This window comes from Trichoderma asperellum, chromosome 2 (assembly GCF_020647865.1).
Source record: "Trichoderma asperellum chromosome 2, complete sequence".
Taxonomy (NCBI): domain Eukaryota; kingdom Fungi; phylum Ascomycota; class Sordariomycetes; order Hypocreales; family Hypocreaceae; genus Trichoderma; species Trichoderma asperellum.
Genome location: NC_089416.1, coordinates 1,214,558 through 1,234,810, shown reverse-complemented (window position 1 = coordinate 1,234,810; position 20,253 = coordinate 1,214,558). Strand labels below are relative to the sequence as shown.

The following is a 20,253-nucleotide window of genomic DNA, read 5'->3' as shown; positions in this document are numbered from 1 at the left end:
ATCGTCGGCAACATTGTTTATTCAAACAGTGGTGAAATCAGTTGCACTTGGGGCTGCACAATTGCTATGAAAGCGTCTGTCTGCTCAGTAAATACCGAAGAGGCTAAGCGATCTACACAACGGATCGTTGACAGTCCTCGGGGCACTGCCTCCTAACAGTGCTCCCCTCCGTGCTTAGATCCTAAATTTCCTAAACGCCACCGTGTTGACATGTATCCTATACCTGATCCTACGCAGTAATCGTGCAGGACTTGCTTGTACTGGTTCCAAAAATCAAACCCGCCCCATCCAGCCTGCGACGCCGCGATATCCAGGCACGGCGCAAAAAATGACATCCCCTGGTCGCACTATGTGGCTGTGAAGAAAAAGGATCGTGGATACGAGTTGCAAAGTGCCGCGAAGGCCCGACTGGCTCTGTGCAATTGTCGCGTCTGGCCGTGCTACGCTCTTTTTGTCCTTCTGCAAGGCCAAAGGCCATGTGCAGGCGATCATGGCTCTCTTTCCCAAGCCTGCGGAGACGCAGAATATCGGGCTCTTCCTCTTGAACAAACGCCTGATTCGCATCGCCTTTGGCGTGGTGGCCTTCTTCTTCGTGGTCTTTGGGCTGCTCTGGCGACACCAATATGATGGCGAGGCCCTGCTGAAACTGCCTGCCGAATCACCCGCGCCGGGCATCGCGGAGACGTCCGGATACTATCCCTACGAGACTGTTAGCGACTACGACCCCGTGTCTCTCGATCCCGCCAACAAGTCCACCGCAGACCTCTGCGCAACGTTTCCGAAGCACTTGCTCAATCTTATCCAGCCTGTCCTGAAGATAGGCCATAGCGAGGATCGTGCAAAGCTGGACGCACAGCTCGACAGCGTCAGTGCGTGCTTCCAGCCGGGCGAGCTGCTCATATTCTCCGATCTTGACGAGCCCATCCGCAACCACACGGCAATCGACATTCTCGCAAACCTTCCGCCCAAGTATTACGATCAAGAATATAACCCGGATATCTCGAGCTACCTGCTGCAGAGAGAGCTGAAAAAGAATGGCAAGCTAGATCAGGACAAGGAGGCGACCAAGAAAATCGATGGCTGGAAGATTGATAAGTTCAAGTTTCTGCCACAGATAGAGCGGGCTTGGCTGTTGAAACCCAATCGACCCTTTTATTTTTTCTACGAGACGGATACGTATGCATACCCTTTCTTTGTACAAGCTTCCCTACCCCTCGATGGTCCGAGATAATAACTCCTCTTTTGTGTTGAAACAGATATGTCGTATGGGACAATGTATACCGATTTCTCTCAACTTTCGATCCCGATACTCCCGTGTACATGGGTTCACCGTCCCCCGGGCGCCATGACGACGTCCGCGATATCAAGACATTCTTTGCCAATGGCGGCCCTGGATATGCTCTCAGTCGAGCAGCCGTCAAAGCGCTTATACACCGCGATGTGGCCCCGCATGGCCAGTATAGCGGACCTTCCATTACTGAGAAATGGCTCCCTCTGCTCCAGGGCGAGTGCTGCGGTGATAGCGTCGTCGGCTGGACCTTGTGGAACAACGGCGTGGCTTTGCAGGGATATTGGCCCATGTTTAATCCTCATCCGCTGCATGGGATTCCGTTTAGCGACCTTTACTGGTGTCAGCCTATAATGACCTTGCACAAAACATCGCCCAAAGACATGGTCGATGTTTGGAAATGGGAGTTTGGGGAAAGGAAGCATAAGGTATGCCAGTCTTTCCCCTGAAATAATCACTGTAAACTTTGTCAAAGACTCTAACATGCGTTCATAGCGTCCATTACTTTACTCCGATTATTGGCGATTCCACCGTCCTGGTACGTCTGACACTTTGGAGAACTGGGATAACGGCGACTGGGGCACATGGAAACCCGGTCCAGAAGAAGGAATAGACTCCTTTGAAAAGTGCGAAGAGGCATGTAAAAAAGACAACAACTGTGTTCAGTGGAACTGGCGAGGTAGAGACGAAAAGCAATGTCTTCTCTCACGAGATTTTAGACACGGGGCAGCGCGAGAGCCAGAAAAAATTGGCGACAACAAGTGGGTGGATTTCAAATCTGGCTGGATGCAAGGGAGGATTGAAAAATGGCGAGGAGAGAGACAGTGTGAAGTCGTTGAATGGGTTGGACCAAGCATTACACGGATATTTTGAACATTAATGGATATAACGAAAGCGAGTGATTGACGAAATACGATGTACAGATTTGGTTGGATTTACATTTACTGTATTGGAGACTCATGCTCGGACCATGTGGATAAAACGCGTACATAATTAGATCATATATCAACAACACTAGTATTGGCATTATATGAATATGTTGAATAAACGCAGTGCAGCGTCGGGTATCATTTATGAATGACGAAAGCGATCTAGTAAATCCCAATCTGTTTCCATGCTAGTAAACGTAGCGAAAGTATGGATTCTCCTTGTCGGTTAGATCCTGAAATGCAAGCTTTGCTCGCTCGGTCTCATCCTCTGGAAAGGCCATCTTCTTCTTGTTTTCAGCCCGTAGAACAAAGTACAGTGTCGAAGATGCAACAATGCAGATGATGTAACTATACACAAATTAGTAAATCTCGGCTACAGGTCACATTGGTTAAATAATCGTACCATATGATCAGGCCAAGCCAGAGGGCGGGATAGTGTCTGCTCTTGGTCTGCGACCAGATCAGCTGTGGCCCAACGATGTTGCCAACGCAGTAGGCCACGAAAATAGTCGCGGCCATGAAGCTCTTCTTCGTATGGCCTGCGACATTAGACATCCCAATGGTGATGATAAGGCTGACTGTACCGCCAAAGAATCCTGTGATGGAATATCCCACGACAGGCAAGGCGGCATGGAAGCTCCAGGTGCTTTTCCAAATCATGGCGCAACCAGCAATGACGGGCAAGCAGGTAAAGATGAGCATGAAGATACGGATGTTGTTGAATTTGGAGCCAAGGTAGCCTGTCGCTAGGATGACAATGAAGCATAGCGCGCCGAGGGGAAACTGGAAAACGATGGACTCGACTGTATCCCAGCCAAAAGTCGATACGATAAGTGGTCCGAAGCCACTCACTGCGCCGTTAACAGTATACGCAGAGGCCATCATAATGGCGATTAGCCAAACTTTGACGTCTAGAACTGCTTCTTTAAGCTGAGATGACTTGAATTTCGTGCACCGCACCCCAGTCTGTCCGTGCCGCAGCCTTTCCACGGCTGCAAATCGCTCATCATTGGTCAGGAACCAAGCTGATACCGGAGAGTTAGGCAGCGCGAAGCAGAAGAGGCCAAAGAGGAATGTCAATGACCCAGCCAGCAGATATATGTATTGCCATCTCTTTAGTCCTCCTCCTGTGATCTGAGCAAATCCATAATTAAGCGCTCCGCCAATGATGGTAAACAGGCCGGTGCTGCTAAACCACCAGCTCTGCCGTAGCGACTGCTCGGACTGCGTGTAATAGCCTGAGATGATGCACATGAATCCTGTGGGAATGATGCTCTCGACGAACCCCAGGAAGAATCTCTGGACAAATAGGCCTTGCCAAGAAGTCACGGCCGCAGTGAGCATACAGATGGCGGACCACAGGATGACAACGGCACCGAGGACTCTTCCTATGTCGAAACGCTGTAGAGCGAACGTCATGGGGTACAAGCCTCCCAGCATACCAAAGTAGAAGATTGAGGTGGCCCAGCTGAGGCGCCTAGTGTCGACTGTAGGTGGGACAGTTGAGTTGTCGACGACGCTGAGATGAAGATCTGTCGTCATGCCAAAGAGGACAGCTGAGCCGAGAATCGCCTTGTCGTAGTAGACGAGGCCATCTATGAACGCAAATCATGTCAGCACGTTTCTAGCATCATAGCCAACCTCTATACGTCGAAATAGATAAACAACTGACATCCACAAATCATGGCCGGAATCAGAAACAAGTCAATTTTCCTCACGGCTCTTGCTTCCACAACAGGATCAATGGCATGCTGCACCTCGCCTACCATGGCCACCGCATCATCCTTGTCAAACGGTCTCTGGTTTGATATGTCGTTGTCCATGGTTGCACGGGAAGCGAGCTTGCTAGTATACGGCCTCTACTATTGGCTCTTTGTTGGGAATTTACAGCGCAATGAAGCACCAAACGCCAGCAACTCCTCAAGAAAGGAAGAGGGAAAAAAAAAATATCTCTACCACATTTTCAAAAACTTTGAGCTCCCAGATAAAGTGCTTAGTGTCCGATTGCCGGCGCGATAATAAAAATGGTCATGGGTAGCTAAGCTCAATTGCGAACGAGTGACATAGAAAAAAAGAGCTAAGCTTGGGGATCGCGACTGTAATTGGCGGCTGGCAGTGGTATGGATCGGTTAGAGCCGGGTGGAGTGGACCAGCTTCAACTCAAGTTAATCAAAGCTGTTGGGGGAAAAAAAATCACACCATAGCATCAAGCAGCAGAATGATGGTTTTTCCTGGCAATTGCTGCTTTTTGCCTATTTTTTTTTTTTGGCTTCACAACCGCTAAACTTGACAAGTCATTGCCTGAAGCAAGAAGGTGGAAAAAAAGAGATGTAATTCGATCACATCACTGAAAGCCGCAACAGAAGCAGGAGTATGAAGTAAGAAATTTTATTCGTTTCTGCTAACGCGTCCATGCCATGCAAACCAAAAACTATATACAACTTTAGTCCATTGTCATTGAACTTATTATATCTTCAGGGGGTATTTCTATTTTTCTTTCTTTCTTTTTTATTTTTTTATTTTTGGCGTTACATTTACAGCTTCGAGGGGGTGTCGTTGGGGTTCTTGATTTCCACCAAAAGCTTGCCAGTGTTTGAGCCCTTGTACAGGTCAACCAGGCCCTGCTCGGCAACCTTGAGGCCGCCGGTGAGGATGTGCTCAGTCTTCTTGATCTTGCCCTCGGAAACCCACTGAGCGAGCTGCTGGCGGGCAACGCCGTACTCCTTGGTGTAGTCGAAGACAATGAAGCCCTGCATCTTGATGCGCATGGTGATGACACGGGAGATGTTGGAAGGGCCCTGGGGCTTTGAGCTGTTGTACTGGCTGATACCACCGCACATGACGAAGCGGGCGTGCTCCTTGGCGCGGGCAAGGCACATGTCGAGGATCTCACCACCGACTAGATTGGCATTTGTTAGCGGCACTGAATATCAGGGGAAGGGAAAGAAGCTGCAGTAAAAATGGCTGCTTACCGTTGTCAAAGTAGACGTCAATGTAGTTGGGAGTGGCCTCCTTGAACTTCTGCTTGAAGTCGGCATCCTTGTAGTTCAGGGCAACGTCGAAGCCGAGCTCCTCAACAAGCCACTTGCACTTGTCATCGCTGCCAGCAAGGCCAACAACGCGGGAGCCGTTGATCTTGGCAATCTGGCCAGCAATGCTGCCAGTGGCACCGGCAGCGCCAGAGACAACAACCGTCTCACCAGCCTTGGGCTCGCCAATCTTGGTCATACCAGCCCAGGCAGTGAGGCCAGTCATGCCCAGGACAGAGAGCATGTCCTTGGGCTCCTTCAGGCCGGGGTAGTTGGAAGAGGGCTCAAAGGCACCCTCGCGCAGGACAGCATACTGAGTCCAGCCAGTGAAGCCGCAGACGTAGTCGCCAGCAGCAGCCTGCTTGCTCTTGGAAGCAATGACACGGCAGACGGAAGCGCCGCGCATGACCTCGCCGATCTGGACGGGAGGGACGTAAGATCGAGCATCTTAAAGATATCAGCCATACTGACTTCAACGGAAGGAAAAGTGAAATAAAATACTCACCGTTCAACCAGCCACGCATGGCAGGGTCCAGAGAGAGGTAGAGAGCCTCAACCAGAATCTCTCCATCTTTGAGGTCGTCGGATGTGGGGGCCGGGGAAGTCTTCTGGGTGAAGGTGGTGCCAGGAATGATTTCAGCGGTAGGGCGCTCAGCCAGGACAACGGAAAGGTTCTCAACAGCCATGGTGAATGTGATGTGTGGTATGTCGTAGAAAGCAACACGCGCTAATGGACAAGTAGATGTAATCTAAAACTGAGATCTGAGACTATTCGAAGCAGCTCTCGAAAGCTGGCGTCACCGCCGTCTTTATACCCGTATATTCTACCACCGTCTAGTCTGTGTCAGTAAGGGTGGCCGATCCAGCTAGCAGTTTAGCTGAGCATCGACGGTGGTGGCGGCGACACACTCAAAACGGCTGTTTGCTCCATTACACTAGGACGGCCGGTCTCTGAAACAGCAGCAACATGGAGATTCCGGAGACCCGCATGCATTGTGTCGTACGTGAGCTGAACTCCGTGCCATTGGGAGTTGCCCGCAGGTGCCCGGAATGGAAAGTTCCCCATCAGCGTTGCGCACATGGTGGGTTTGAGGCTGCTGCGTTGAGCCGCCACTACGACGATTCGGAGCCGCAGGTCGGAGCCGTAACTGTGATACACACGCCTGCTATTTGATGCTAGGTACGGCATGCTATGCTAATGCAGTTTAGCAGCAGCATGGGACAAGCAGTATGTGGTCTCACACGGCGACGGCCCCTTCCAGGCTACGCAAACTACGGCTCCCCACAAAGCCACTAGGCCGCCATTTCGCAATAGGGATATTCCTCCGGCCCGGAGTTCGCTCTCGCCGTGTCTTGCAGCTCCGCCCAGCTCTGTATGTATGCATCTCTGACTATCGACCCGGCCAGCCAAGGCCTCTTTTTAGAAAAGAGCCCGGCCGCTGGCTTCGATCCAGGGCTGGTGGATGAGGTCAAAGCCCGCCTGCGCATAATTATGGAGAGGAGCAAGTTGCCGAGGTGGTTCGGTGTCCATGGAAGGCAGCAGGAGAAACAACAAGTCCGAGACTAGAGGAGAGAGAAGCAGAGAGAAGAAGAGAAAAGGCAAATACTCCTGAGCGCGTAAAAAATAGTCTCGGTGAAGAGACCGATGCAGGCAATTTCCCGTCCTGCGTCGTTTCCACTTGCGACTTTTGACTCGCTAGCGCAAGATCTGCTGGGTGATTGGTAATCCTCGATGTCTATACAGTAGATTTTGAGTGCATTTTAGGTTGGTTGCTAGATTCGTGGTTTGACACTGTAGATGCTGTCTCACGATTGGCTGCTGCACAGCATCAATGTGTTTATAGGATAGGTACATGTAGCATTCCCTGCCATCAATCTCGATTGCAGAGAACGAGATACCATATGCGCGTATTCATGGACACTGCCTTGTAATCGGTAGAATTCAAGTGGCCGAGTGCCATCAATTGCCCCTTGATCTCGAGACAAGATTTTCATAGACATTGGTTACATACGAGGGCTATGTCAGCTATTTCTCATCCAATATGGAGCCTACAGTACAAACCACCACGTAGGGCCCAGGATACATACCGAGGCCCATTTTCAGCACTGGCCCTGAGAAAATTGATGCTAAACCGCCTTGATTAGAAACCTGTTATGTTAGCGGAGCGGAAAGGCTAGTGCTTTACGAAATCTGTGAGTTGCTAGATTAAACAAGTTGAGCTTGCTTGTAGTCTTTTGAATGGTCGAAAAGGCGCTGCTACAGTACAGACAACGTAGTGCCGGTACCGAGGCCCATTTTCGGCACTGGCCCTAAGAGAATTGATGCTAAACCGCCCCTAATCAGAACTTGCCACGCTAGCGGAGCGGAAAGCCTAGCGCTTTTCGAACTCCGTGGATCGCCAGATCAAACAAGTCGATCTCGGTTTACATTCTAAGAACGGTGAAGACGCTGCCTGTATCCCGACATTGCTCCGTCATCAATGAAAGACCGCAGCCTATCTGTTTGCCGCCCTTGATCCACTGGCTTCTCTGTCCTATTTGCGATACCATGTACTGTTTACATGCCAAAAGGGTGGAAACTAGATACATGTAGCTGGTAACAGACAAAGCTTTTCGTGGACAGTGCCTCGTAAAAACTTGACGGCCCCAAAAACGTCACACGATAATACTGGGCGTCCACACGAGGAAGGTCGTATGATTACGAATCAAAAATCCGTCACAGGGTGACAGATTCGTGTGCCGAGGATGTTCTTCTCCATTGTAGACGAAAAAGTATCAACATTGCCTTTTAGCACCTGCGTGGATTTATAAACATGTTCGATCACTGAAGAGCATTAACAGATCCATGGAACTTCCCGACATGTACATATTGTGACTATATCGGGCAACTTCTTCAGAGTAGGATATACCTCCGTACTTCACAGCCAAAACCGTATATGCATGCATTAGGCCTAGCAGTGAGCACATAGGCCTAGCTTTAATCACTCTGCGTTACTGTTGCTACGGCTGTTGACATAAGCTGTCCGCGTTTTCTCAGTAGCCGCATTATCTTGTTCAACATGTCTTGAACGGGGCCTCCTTGGAACATGTCAACGAAAAGTGCTTATTGGTCAGGCAATTGTGAGTAAATAATGAGTAAGCAACTAAGAGATTCTAGTCGAAGAGCCCTCTAACAGGAGAGGTGTTTCAAGAAGTACCGAGCGAATCGGTATTGGTGTTTCACAAGTTCAGGGTTCTTCGATCTCCGCCTCTTTCATGCGACGTAAAACCCACACCACTGCCAAGTCTCTGTTAATAAGCGCCACGAATGATCGATCGCTAGACAGTATGTACAAAGCTGATAGCCGCTGTGGGGCATCCTGGTGACGGCCGCGGCATTTGAAAGATGGTATGGATGCTCTATAAGACGGGTTTGCGGCCCTCATTTTCGTTTAACTGTACGGGCAGACTTTGTCCACAGAGGAAGAGGCCTGCACTCATCTGCTACGAAAAAAAAAAAAAAATGATACCATCATATGCTGAGGAGTTATTCTCTGTGGTGTTTTCATTTTCCGAAACACCAGCACCACGAATTGCGCCTTCGGACTAGGTATTTCGGAGTTGAATCCAAACCTCAAGGGCTGATCTACCACTTTTCCACATAAGAGCGACTGACAAAGACTGCTGAGGCTGCAAAGTACCAAATATTTTGCATCATACTTCATCAGTCGAGTCAAAATTAATGTACTGTTAAGCAGAAGAAGCAGCCGCTAGCTGGAGACAATACGTCTTGGCTGTTGACTCCGTCTCATCTAATGAGCCTATTGCCATCGAGCTATGTGCACAGAGCACCCAATCTCATGGATGAATATTCAAATTCATTCAAATTTCTCTTGTAAAGTGATCCCTTACGTCATGGATTTCCTAGTCTACGAGTGCTGTCTAACATGCAATGACAGATCAAACAGCTTCTCTTTAGCAAGAGGCGGGAACTAGCGTCGAGATAGCCACATGTGCCCAAGAAACAACTACTACGGCTAGTTAAACTACAAACACTTAGCGTCTTCATTCTTAGTCGCATACGGAGTACACCTTGCGTCAATGAAGAGTGGAATGAGCGTTTCCAGGCGAAACCAGGACTTGGATGAAATATTCAGGTCGGCCGCATGGTTAAGAATATCACCATGAAGACCACTTCAGACCCAGCCAACCCTTAGCTGACCAGTACATCATTAGTGGCCCTATCACTCAGAGCGTATCATCAGCCCTGCTTCGATAAATCCATAATATTCGTCACGCTCACGAAGTCACGAAGCGATGCAGAGTTGACACTTCGCAAAATATGCTGTTTATACACTAAGAAAGCTTGTGGCCGCCGCAAGTCTAAAACACGAAAGGGCAGACTTCAATCATCCGCTTGACCCACTTGGGCAGCAAAAAAAATTTAATACTCTCAAGGGCCTTGAATTCTGTGTTACTCCGTGCTCCGTTTATTAACAGTGTTCTTGGGCTAGAAACCTGAATGGCCTCAGAGCAAGATATTTCTACTGCATCATCACATTCCATCTGACAGCATCGAAAATTCTGTGTATAGGCGAAACTGCACAGCATTTATAGATCAGGCCGCAACTTGATGACGAATGAGCTGTTTTTTACCCCGGCTCTCCTGTTCTGCTTTCTGGAAACTTGCGCCGCAGTAAGTCTACCATGGCCGTAAAGTTGCTCCGACTGGCCGCTCAGGACGCCCGGAGTGACTTAACACGTTGATATTTGGCGAATGCGAGCACGATAAGACTATTTTAGAACGCACATTATCGTAAATCAAAAATTATGAATTGTGAATTGTTTATTTTAACACTTTGAAATGATTATTAAATGATGAACGCCCCCATCGTCAGCGCAGACTTTGTAATTCACTCTCTCCGTTTCACCGGCTCTCCGATGCGTATCGAATACGAGACTAGAGGCACATGTCGGAATTATATCTAGACATAAAGCACCGCTCTTCCTACTTGTAATATCAATCACTTCGGCATCTTTCAACCCTTCTTTCGACTTGCGTATCTTCTACATTTTTCCGACGCGTTCGAAAGCCAAGACATCGCCAATCTCTCCTATTCTCGCTGCATCTTCCACAAATCTATTGGCTACAATTCTCAATTTTCGCATCAGCTGATTTTATCATGTCGACGACAATTCCGGGACCACCTGGCAGCCCAGGCGGTTTGGTTACATTTGGTCCTCACGCCAATTGCACGCTTGATCTCTGTCCGATAGAATATAGCGTCTACAAATATCGCCCTTCAGTTCCAGCCAACGCAATCTTCGTTGCCCTCTTCGGAATTTCGATTGTCGGCCATGTTATTCTTGGCATTCGCTGGCGCCAGTGGAACTTTATGGCCCTTATGATAGTCGGATGCTTGGTTGAGATTGGAGGCTATGCCGGTCGTCTCATTCTGTACAACAACCCTTTCTCATTCGGCGGCTTCATGGATCAGATTGTCCTCATCACTATCGGCCCTGTATTCTACACTGCTGGAATATACATCACCTTATCCAAGACGTAAGTCGACCTTCAGTCGGCCAGACCTGCATGCACCATTAGCTGACATTCCACTTAGCATTAACTACCTAGCTCCCGAAGTTTCTCGTATCAAGCCCGAACTCTTATATTGGATATTCATCCCTGTTGACATTATTTGCCTTATCCTACAAGCCGCCGGCGGAGCTATATCTGTTGTCTCATCCGGGTCTAGTTCAACTGGAGTGGATATTGCTATGGCGGGCCTGGGACTTCAGGTTGGAGGCCTGTTCTTTTTCAGCACATTATTTGTCGATTATTTGATTCGCTATGTCCGCAAAAAGCCTGAATCTCCCTTGACAACGAGGATGCGTATCTTTTTCGGCTTTTTAGGTGCTGCGATCCTCTTAATCTTTGTACGATGCGTTTACCGTTGTTATGAATTGAGCAAAGGATACATACATTCAGACTTAATAACAAACCAAGGACTATTTATTGGGCTTGAAGGAGTGTAAGTATCACGCTAATATCCTTCTAAATGCTCTAGACTAATGCTGATTTTCGCTTCAGACTCATCATCACGGCTAGCTTTTGCCTCTTCCTTGGACATCCTGGTTTTATTTTCCATCGAAACGAAGCCAAAGCTCACTCTCTACCTATGTATGATGAGCACGATAGCTCGGACTCCAAAGCTTAAAACTGATGGAAATAGCATAACTCAAGACGCTAGAGGCGGTTGAGCTCTTTCGGATTAAGACGTTCTAAGGAATAAATAATGTGTACATTTAATAGACAGATAACAAACGTAATGTAATGTTTCTAAAACACCTTGATATTATCCCATGGTCAAGGCAAAATTAATAAGGCCTCATGAGAAGAAGGTATATTTAAACCTGTATCTAAGACGCGTTTTCAATGACCTGACAAGCAATTTAGCAACTCGAAGATAAGAATTCAGGCTCAACCTAAGCCGAAGGTGATATAAGCTGTCCAGTATTAAGGCTAATTTGAAGTTCCTTTCCACCATTGAAGTTTGTTAGCTCATAGGGTATGTCATTGACAGAAAGAGGTGAATGAAACAAGGGCGTTCTGAATGTTATCAAGCTTCAAACACAAATGCTCATTGCTTGCGATCGTATTCTTCGAAGCATTCCGCACTGTCGCTCCACAAGAGAACTATCGCAATGTCCGTGAAGAGACTACTATCATCAATGCCAAGGCTAATAAGAGTTATCTGCTTAAAAAAGAGCACTTCGCACAACTCACATCAACCGTCTTGCATGCGTGACCTAGTATTTGAGGCGAAGACGTAGACTCTTTCAACTTTCGCCGTTTCCTTCACATTGTCAATCGAGCTCGCGCTGGTGTTAGCATAGAGGGGAAACTCATCGATCTCGCGACTCCATTCAGGGACTCCAATGGGAAATCACACAGTGGCCCCTTTCTCACTGTTGGGAGATATGCACTTATGTGCTGGAGGTTCTTTGCTCAGACAAGCGTCTAAAGCGCTGCAGCGCTCTTTATCGCCCACATTGAAATGGAGAGTGAATGAGGCGAAATGTATCACCTCTATTTCGTAAGATGCGAGCATTTAAGTTGCTATCAGTAAACAAACTGCAAGGCGATGTGTAAATTACCGTGAAGAGCAGAGACTATTTCTATTTCGAGGACGCGGCATAGGAATTTAATTTCGCAAAGAGAAAGGGCCATGAATGAGATAGCGCAACTAAATATTCAGTCAGAATCGATGATGAAGATATTCATGCAAGCAGCTTGTCTTCAACACGGAAAATCATCTTTATCATTAATATTTCAAACAACTCTTATTTGACAGCTAGATATTAGTAACACGAGCCTGACAATATAGGCCAATTGATTGCCAAAGTGCGCATATCTCTGGCTTCATTCAAAATAGTATGAATCAATATCATGAGTTGCAAGTGAGGCTTACTATGGGGTTTTCACCACATGCTCCGCAGCAAGCAACATCCGCTATTGGCATTGCAAATCACTTTAGATGCGACGAAATACGCCGAATGATTCGGGAGTCGCACTTTAGTGGGGTATGAATTTGATGAAGGTGAGCAGCGACAGCCCGGCGTTAACTATTAAAGGCCGGTAGATGCGTGGACTGGATGTGGGATTTAATTATGTGTACTCCGCCGCTGGCATGTATTTAGCTTCAGAGTGGTCTCAGTTGAACCGAGCCATAAACCAAGCTTGTGCTCGATATTCTATTCCATCACCCTGACGCTATTCCTCTCTTCCAGCAGACCGCGCCACTGCACAGGCTAAGGGACCACCACCCGGGCATAGACTCCAGACATCAACATGGCATCAATTGCGAAGACTGTGGTCGCCACGGGCGCTTCTTCAGGCCTTGTAAGTATATTGGTTGAGAGAATACTCACTTAGTAATAGCATACTTGCAAAACAGAGCTGCGCGCGTTATACACGTCTGCCAGCTAATACCATGTAACTGACCCGGCTGCTAGGGATTTGAAGCTATCAAACAGCTCCTTTCTCAGCAAGCTCAGCCCTACAAGGTATTCCTGGGGGCTCGAAACGCTCAGAGCACTGTAGCCGCCTATGACTCTCTTGGCTATGACCGCTCTGGCCACGCGGTGACGGTCCTGCCGCTAGAACTGTCCGACCTAAAGACGGTCAAGACATTTTCGCAGCAGGTGCTTGACAAGATTGGAGGCGAGAAGATCGACTACTTGTTCCTAAATGCAGCCATTTCCGAAGGCGCGGAGAAGCCTGGCCCCAAGGGATGGAGATGGTGCGAGCCGTTGGTTGTGAATCATTTCTGTGGGTGCTCGTCATGGTCAGAGTCATGAGTATTTCGCTAACAAAGGATATAGCACAACACTATCTAACGCATCTGCTGAAGGACAAGCTGATTGAGTCAAAGTCTCGGATTGTCGTTGTGTCATCTGGAGCGATTCGGCGGATAACTGATCCCAGTAAGTGAATCTCTGTCGTTTCGACGCTCATTCTTCGGCTCATCTCGTACTCACTGACATCACCAATTGTAGGTGTCCTCGATGAAATGCTGAGGGGGGGCTCCGGCGCAGATTTCATTAGCGTATATAGTGCCACAAAATTTGTTCAGCTCCTTGGTGCCCATTGGTGGCGCCGCGAGCTGGCTGGCCAATGTGACGTTGTGGCCTGTTCGCCGGGCTTGATTCCCGGCACTGGCCTTGGTAGAGGAAGCGGTATGAAGCTCACCATGGATATGGCTGATGCAAAGCCCGTTGCTACAGGTATGCTGTTTACCTACTACGTGAATGGTGGCAGTCAGCACACAGAAGATGCTAACGTAACCGCCCAGGAGCACAAAGCATACTTGCTGCGTTCACCAGATCCGATTTCCCTAGTGACCCGGATCAGATCTTTTTAACCAGCTGGGGAGAGTGGTGGAGCAAGGATACCATTGAACCTTCTCTCGACAAGAAATTGCAGGATAAGTGGAGTTGGAGCAAGGAGGAAATCGAAAAAGAAGCCGGTATCACTGCGTGAACGGCAGTGAATAACAGGACTGCATCGCACAGGCATAGCTACTTATAATTGATGCAAAGATACGAAAGTCACACAATGTCGGAAGCCGAACAATATCATGCTGAGGGAGAAATTGAAACAGATCTGATTGAATATTATATATTCACTGTGTCATCGTTCCACAACATCTCATTTTGGCGCCCTACTTATATAAGGCTATCCTTCATGGTAAACAAAAAAAAAAAAAAGAGCAACATGCAAAAGATAAAAAAGACATAATTTTTTCTCATACCGAACCACTGCATGCTAGTAAGAACAATAACTTACAGTAGTAGCTATGCTTGTTATGCGCATCAATCACTAATGTTTAACAGATAATATGTGTAAATTCCGAATCTCCGTCATGCTTTGCGCCTGCAGAGACCCGGCCTGCATTAGAAAAACGGACGACCTAGGCCAGCTCGAGAGCGAAGTGATGCAGCAGAATGGTGGCCACATCCTCTGGATTAGCACGTATCTTAGAGAAGGCCCTTTGTGCTTGGGCTATTTCACCAACGAAGACCCCGATCGACTAGTCGTCAGATATGGTATGAATCCGAACAATGGCAACAGTAAACAAGATTGCAAGAATCGCGTTATCGTCATCGATCCAGCCATCAAGAGATGTATTGTCATGTGCAATCCTTGTCGAGCTTATTGTGAACTCGGTCCGCCTTCGCCAGGCTCTATCAAAAGTCAGGAGGAGTATATAGATTTCAGTCGTCTCGCCGAAGAGATATAAGCGCTTTTACGGGCTGTAGGATTTTGATCCGTGGAAGAATGCATTCATCCAACGAAGGATGGGAAAATGGGAAGATATCACATGTTTAGGAAGTGTATATTGATCCTAAGCGAGAGGTGTTCAAGAAAAGTTACTTTTATATGCGTGTAATAACGAAATATAATAATTGTCACATCTTTTTGTACCAAAAAAAAAATGGAAATAGGAAGATCTAAGAGTAAGAAAAATATCGCTTCCAGAGAACCGCAACCATACAATGGCAATAGAATATCTGACCACTCTGCCTTCATCGCCCAAATTATCCTAGAATTGGTGTTTATAGGCCAAAAACATCAAAAACTGTTTCCGATTCAGTACTTCATGCTATCTAGCCCCTATGAAGTAGCGAGAGGAGGGAAATATTGATCCTTGCCCACATGGCAAGTCGCGCCCGGAGAAGGCATCGTGCCGTTGACGAAATATGCCTTTACGTAGTTATTGGCACAGTCGGAATTTTGATAGAATGTGCAATGCCCGTAGGCGTTCAATGTGACTAATCGCGAATCGGCAAATGCCGACAAGGTCGCATTGGCAGAGTCCCACGCAGTGACCGGGTCATACTGGTTGGACATTAACAGCAGCGGATACTTCGTCTTGACGCCTTGCTTGGGGACATAGCTGTGTGTTTTCTGGATCTGCCACTGAGCCTTGGCCCAAAAAAACGAATTGGCGCCATACGTCAAGGGATTCGCGACGTAATACGGCTCAAGCAACTTGATCATCCCTGCGTTATCCTGTGGCCAAAACTTGTTCCCTGAGACTCCATCATTCAGACGGTAAAAGTAAACGGACTCGTCTTTTATTGATGATCCTACATTGGTGAATGCTCCACCAAATGCCCTGTACGCCAAAGTCGCATTGCCTCGCATGGCTTCCGAGAGGACGAATGCCAGGGGTTGGAAAGCGAGAGCTTTGTAAAGAGCAGGCAAGATGCCATAGAACCACATATGAGAATAACTGACACTGCCAAAATTCGTCGCATTGACATAGACCGCCATCTCGTTGGACTTGATTTTTTCGCCAAAGCTTTCGATGGCACGGCTGAGATCATCGGCGTTGTCTGCCAGAGCAGCCAAAGGGCAGGTTTCTTTGCCAGCCTTGATGCACTCGTCACAAAAGCCCCAGAAGACACGCTTGCCGTCCGTGTAATCCGATTGCATAGTTTTATTGTACCACCCGATTTGGTTGACCACGCCGTCAATCGTCATGCGTCCTGTGCGGTTGGGGAAGAGGCCAGCGTATGTCTGACCGAGGAGTGTGCCGTAGCTCTGGCCCCAATACCACATATCTTCCTGTCCAATGGCATCCAAGACGCTGTTCATGTCGGCGGCAACCTGAGGCGTGTTGATGTACTTGCCATACTCTCCAGAAGTGTGAGAGCAAGATTTGGCAAAATTAGGGGCCCAGCTGCCAAAGAAGGGAGCATCGGTAACCAGATCATTCATCGGGACCTTGCTCATGACCGCGCGAATACCTTCACTCTCATAGCAAGACGCGATAGGTGTCGAGCCGTTGATGCCTCGGGGGTCAACGGCAATTATGTTGAAATCTTCTCCAATAATAGATATTAAATCGGAACCAACCCCGTACAAATACCCTACGGCACTCGCACCTGGGCCACCCGGGTTATAAAAAATGTTCTTGGAATCGCCATTCGTATTGTTGCCACGCAGGCGGGCAAGGGAGAGATTAAAAGTCTTGTTACCTGAATTGTCCTTATTAAAATGATCTATCGGTACTTTAATAGAACTGCACTCCACGAGATGACCAGTGATGTCGCCACACGGTGTCCACGAAATATGCTCCCTGGGATAGGTAACTGCGCCATCTTTCTTGACAGCGCCTTGTGGAGGAGAAGCCTGAGCTTGTCCAATATTGGTACTAATGAGGCTAGAAATGGCCAGAGTCCATGACAGAACTGCTGTTCTTTTCAATGAAAACATATTGATTCCACTGGCTATTAGCAGTTGAGGTATGCCATTCAAGGGATGCTAAAAAAGTGTAGCGTCATCAAAAAGAATACAGAGGTGTGGGCAAAGAAACCAAAAGAGAGAAGCTATTCGCCCTTGGAATGGTTGGAGATGACTAAAGGAGCTAAAGTCGAAGAACTTGCAAACTCTAAACTGCCCATGATCGACACTTTTATATCTTTGGTTACAAAGCCAAAGCGCCAGGTGGATCAAGGACGTCAATCAACTTCATTGCCTCTCGGCGGTGAAAGAAAGACAAAGGAGGGATAAATTGGTAAGGCACGTTGATCGACACACTCCCTCGGAGATGAAAGGGAATACCATCAGAAAACGTCAGTACCAACATCGTGTGTTTTACGCCTAGCAGGTCATGGCGTCAAGCCAACTCAAGTGTAAGTCACGAGCCAATGGTACGGTAAGTGTATCAAAGGAGCAAACTAAAATGTCTTTGAATCAAGCACCAGCAGTAGAATCACAAGTCTGGATAGAGCATTGGCATAGATGTTGCCGGTTACTACACCCGGCCGTTGATCGCCCAGGGTTATCCCCAGGACACCTTAAGCGAATATCATGATAGCCATAAGCCGCTGCCAACATATTTACCAGTTGATAGGTGGAAATTAAAGTCACGGTGCAGTGGCCAAGCTCTTGCTACTCCTCGACACGTGGGGGTGGAATTATAGATGCGACGCTCAGCTACCGAATTTCTGGAACTGTGACACAAGAAGGCGAAATGAACTCCCGCGCGTCGATCCGGCCGGCAGCGCCTTGGGAGTACACACAAGGATGGGAGTTAAATACATTATTGACAGAAAGGCGAAGCGCGGTACGAGGAGTAGCAGAAGAGGGCGTGCGTATGTTCGATCATCTCTCATGTCTGTACTATACGTCTACATGCGATTATGTGCAATGAGCTTGAGGAGGCTGTAAGGGACAGTCAGAGGTAACCAATCTCAGTCATTTGCTCAAGAGGGAAACTCCTTCAGACAAGAGGAAACTTGGACGACACAGACAAGTACATGCTATTAATCCATCTGTAGAGATGTCGATGTTTCGTTACCTCGTACATAGGAGGGCGTCATCGAATTGAGGGCATTTACCTCGAGTTTACCAAACCAGCATTTGCTTTGTTGGTCGCCCGTTACAAATTTTACCATCGCTCCCAATCATAAAGAGAGAAAATCCTTTCTTTCTAGCCGCTCTATGAGGTTCTATTGGCTTAGATAGCGCCAACTCACCGCGGATCCCAGGTAAAGGCGTGTCAGCTCCGCCACCGCAGCGCTCATAGCCCGGTAGCCCCTAGCACCCAATCGCAGAACTAAATGCAATGCTCAGATGAAATGATTAGTGGAGCTGAGCGAGTTGAGCTATGACAGTACGGTGGGGCGCCTGTCACTTTGACAGGATGCTTGGTGGAGTATGCGACTTGGCAACACAAGCCAACGGAAAGCGATCTGAGCATTGTGCTCTAACGCCTTGCTCTCTATGGGTAAGTTAAGTTATTAAATGTACTGTATAGAGAACATCCATCTGGATAACTATTGTTCGTCAGATGTCGGTTCAAGCCTCAGCTTGATTAGCATCATTAACCACTTATAATCACTGGTTCCGCCTACAGGAAATCCATTGACCACTGTCAAAGTAAATCCTTTCAGCTCCTTATCCAATCATCTACAGCCCTTATATCTCTCACTCTCATTATTACAATCCCTTTGGCCGATCTGCAGAGGAGAAAAAGACGATGGGGCACGAATGCTGATTCGGCGCCTCTTTGATCAGGTACTGGCTGGTGAAGGATGAAGAGGAACTCGCACGTTTCATATGGTGGTGGCCAACAACATCTCCACCGTAGCAGCTTCAAGATCATTGTCACTAAAACAAGCGACAATCATAATCTCAAGCCAACAGCATCGTTCCCTTCCGGAAGCCTCTTCCATAAAGAAAGATGGCTAGCCTAGAAGATATTCGCATCTTTTCCCCATCCAAGTCACTTATAGCCTTCCTTTCTCTTTCTGCCAAGACCACTTGTCTCACTCATTCCTCCAACGCTTCATTTCTCAGTCATTTTGGTCACTATACGCCCACGAATGACTCAAAGATTCCTTCTTTTAGATGTTCTAAAGGGCGCCCCTCCCACAAGACCATAGCTAGCATTAGCGCATCAGAGCCATTGTCTTTTGAAGAGAAATGATATGCTAGCCGTGGGTAGAATATGGCTTCACTTTTGCCTGGTAGTCCGGTAGTTCCGCGTGATAGCTGCAGGAAATTTACGACATGCTGTCTCTAGCGCTGCAATGCAAGCAAATGAAAAAAAATTGCCTTTGTTGTTTTATAATATTACAGTATATTTTGCGATGCAATCTCCCTACAACAATAAATAATATGGCATTGGACCGTCTTGAGGTGGTACCATTTTGAGGAAACTGATCTAGCATCAAGCAGCCAAGACGGCTTACATTTTCGCAGTGTATCCGTTTTCATTAGAGATTTTATCAACAACATTTTAACATTGGTTCTTTTAATATAGGTACTTGGTAAGTCTCCCATAGAACGTCGTTTCTACATATTTTCCCTTGATCTGCAGTCTCTCAGCCAAGACTTTCTTGCGGTCAACTGCAACAAAAGAAATATAGAGCATGAGACAACAGACATTCAGTGATTAACGCAAAGTAGAAGCAAGAGCAGGGTAAGAGCCTCACTCACCCTTCCCATGTAATGACAAGGGCCTGAATCAAGCGCGAGACCGTCTGCGTATCACTGCCCTTGACCTGTTCTCTGAATCAAGCGCATCACAGACCACTCCTGGAGGCGTGCATTTACCGGACATGCCGTAGCGTAGATCAGCTTCAGACCGTATCAATCGAACACCAGTATCCTTTCTTTCTTAGTCTTGGACACAACGATTTACAGTACAAGTCAGCCAAGAAACAAAGCGATCGTAGAAGAGGGACAGTAGGAAGCTTTGGTGCAAGGATAAGCGAGAAACACGGTCCATAACAAGGAAGGCCTCAATATTGTCAGCAGCTGTACTGGCACATGTCTCGGGTCACTGTCTCAGTGCAAAAAATGTCACCTTCTGTCCTTCAACTAGACATTAGACAACCAGTCGCAGTTCCATAATCACATACAGTATTGCCCCAATACCAATAATACAACTAGCGTACTAGGAGGGTGAATACGAAGCAAGGATTCATGCAGGGGGCATCAGATGGACTC

At 47.6% G+C, this 20,253-nt stretch overlaps 8 protein-coding genes across 8 annotated transcripts; 4 read left to right on the top strand and 4 right to left on the bottom strand.

Moving 5' to 3' along the window:
- Window positions 1-207: 207 nt before the first annotated feature.
- On the top strand, window positions 208-2,352 carry TrAFT101_002723 (uncharacterized protein). Its single transcript, XM_024907604.2, has 3 exons — window positions 208-1,176; window positions 1,257-1,716; window positions 1,784-2,352. The coding sequence occupies exons 1-3, from the start codon at window positions 491-493 to the stop codon at window positions 2,159-2,161; spliced, it is 1,524 nt and encodes a 507-aa protein (XP_024763840.1). The 5' UTR covers window positions 208-490; the 3' UTR covers window positions 2,162-2,352.
- On the bottom strand, window positions 2,281-4,250 carry TrAFT101_002722 (uncharacterized protein). The gene is made up of 3 exons (XM_024910519.2): window positions 3,890-4,250; window positions 2,621-3,812; window positions 2,281-2,565 (listed from the first exon to the last, which is right to left on the bottom strand). Exons 1-3 carry the CDS (start codon window positions 4,038-4,040, stop codon window positions 2,406-2,408), a joined length of 1,503 nt encoding a protein of 500 aa, XP_024763839.1. The 5' UTR covers window positions 4,041-4,250; the 3' UTR covers window positions 2,281-2,405.
- Window positions 4,251-4,751: 501 nt separating this feature from the next.
- On the bottom strand, window positions 4,752-5,932 carry TrAFT101_002721 (uncharacterized protein; the record flags this gene model as incomplete). The annotated part of the gene is made up of 3 exons (XM_024899372.2): window positions 4,752-5,116; window positions 5,190-5,693; window positions 5,752-5,932. The coding sequence occupies 3 exons, from the start codon at window positions 5,930-5,932 to the stop codon at window positions 4,752-4,754; spliced, it is 1,050 nt and encodes a 349-aa protein (XP_024763838.1).
- A 188-nt stretch (window positions 5,933-6,120) lies between these two features.
- Window positions 6,121-6,435, bottom strand: TrAFT101_002720 (uncharacterized protein; the record flags this gene model as incomplete). The annotated part of the gene is made up of 1 exon (XM_066126680.1): window positions 6,121-6,435. The coding sequence occupies one exon, from the start codon at window positions 6,433-6,435 to the stop codon at window positions 6,121-6,123; it is 315 nt and encodes a 104-aa protein (XP_065982784.1).
- Window positions 6,436-10,053: 3,618 nt separating this feature from the next.
- Window positions 10,054-11,627, top strand: TrAFT101_002719 (uncharacterized protein). The gene is made up of 3 exons (XM_024899468.2): window positions 10,054-10,788; window positions 10,847-11,257; window positions 11,317-11,627. Exons 1-3 carry the CDS (start codon window positions 10,409-10,411, stop codon window positions 11,441-11,443), a joined length of 918 nt encoding a protein of 305 aa, XP_024763836.1. The 5' UTR covers window positions 10,054-10,408; the 3' UTR covers window positions 11,444-11,627.
- Window positions 11,628-12,918: 1,291 nt separating this feature from the next.
- Window positions 12,919-14,451, top strand: TrAFT101_002718 (uncharacterized protein). The gene is made up of 5 exons (XM_024901749.2): window positions 12,919-13,128; window positions 13,242-13,557; window positions 13,611-13,712; window positions 13,785-14,012; window positions 14,081-14,451. Exons 1-5 carry the CDS (start codon window positions 13,078-13,080, stop codon window positions 14,266-14,268), a joined length of 885 nt encoding a protein of 294 aa, XP_024763835.2. The 5' UTR covers window positions 12,919-13,077; the 3' UTR covers window positions 14,269-14,451.
- Window positions 14,452-14,650: 199 nt separating this feature from the next.
- TrAFT101_002717 (uncharacterized protein) lies at window positions 14,651-15,028 on the top strand (the record flags this gene model as incomplete). The annotated part of the gene is made up of 1 exon (XM_024899344.2): window positions 14,651-15,028. The coding sequence occupies one exon, from the start codon at window positions 14,651-14,653 to the stop codon at window positions 15,026-15,028; it is 378 nt and encodes a 125-aa protein (XP_024763834.2).
- Window positions 15,029-15,402: 374 nt separating this feature from the next.
- On the bottom strand, window positions 15,403-17,010 carry TrAFT101_002716 (uncharacterized protein; the record flags this gene model as incomplete). Its single annotated transcript, XM_024902340.2, has 1 exon — window positions 15,403-17,010. One exon carries the CDS (start codon window positions 17,008-17,010, stop codon window positions 15,403-15,405), a length of 1,608 nt encoding a protein of 535 aa, XP_024763833.2.
- Window positions 17,011-20,253: the final 3,243 nt, after the last annotated feature.

What these genes read in the sequence shown, in the direction of transcription:
- TrAFT101_002723 (XM_024907604.2), top strand. Translation starts at nt 491, where the DNA reads ATGGCTCTCTTTCCCAAGCCTGCGGAGACGCAGAATATCGGGCTCTTC. An exon ending in TTTTTCTACGAGACGGATAC is followed by an intron (nt 1,177 to 1,256) that starts GTATGCATACCC and finishes GTGTTGAAACAG; the next exon opens with ATATGTCGTATGGGACAATG. An exon ending in TTGGGGAAAGGAAGCATAAG is followed by an intron (nt 1,717 to 1,783) that starts GTATGCCAGTCT and finishes ATGCGTTCATAG; the next exon opens with CGTCCATTACTTTACTCCGA.
- TrAFT101_002722 (XM_024910519.2), bottom strand. Translation starts at nt 4,040, where the DNA reads ATGGACAACGACATATCAAACCAGAGACCGTTTGACAAGGATGATGCG. An exon ending in TCCGGCCATGATTTGTGGAT is followed by an intron (nt 3,813 to 3,889) that starts GTCAGTTGTTTA and finishes TTGCGTTCATAG; the next exon opens with ATGGCCTCGTCTACTACGAC. An exon ending in TGGCTTGGCCTGATCATATG is followed by an intron (nt 2,566 to 2,620) that starts GTACGATTATTT and finishes ATTTGTGTATAG; the next exon opens with TTACATCATCTGCATTGTTG.
- TrAFT101_002719 (XM_024899468.2), top strand. Translation starts at nt 10,409, where the DNA reads ATGTCGACGACAATTCCGGGACCACCTGGCAGCCCAGGCGGTTTGGTT. An exon ending in TACATCACCTTATCCAAGAC is followed by an intron (nt 10,789 to 10,846) that starts GTAAGTCGACCT and finishes CATTCCACTTAG; the next exon opens with CATTAACTACCTAGCTCCCG. An exon ending in TTTATTGGGCTTGAAGGAGT is followed by an intron (nt 11,258 to 11,316) that starts GTAAGTATCACG and finishes TTTTCGCTTCAG; the next exon opens with ACTCATCATCACGGCTAGCT.
- TrAFT101_002718 (XM_024901749.2), top strand. Translation starts at nt 13,078, where the DNA reads ATGGCATCAATTGCGAAGACTGTGGTCGCCACGGGCGCTTCTTCAGGC. An exon ending in GTTGGTTGTGAATCATTTCT is followed by an intron (nt 13,558 to 13,610) that starts GTGGGTGCTCGT and finishes CAAAGGATATAG; the next exon opens with CACAACACTATCTAACGCAT. An exon ending in TCGGCGGATAACTGATCCCA is followed by an intron (nt 13,713 to 13,784) that starts GTAAGTGAATCT and finishes CACCAATTGTAG; the next exon opens with GTGTCCTCGATGAAATGCTG.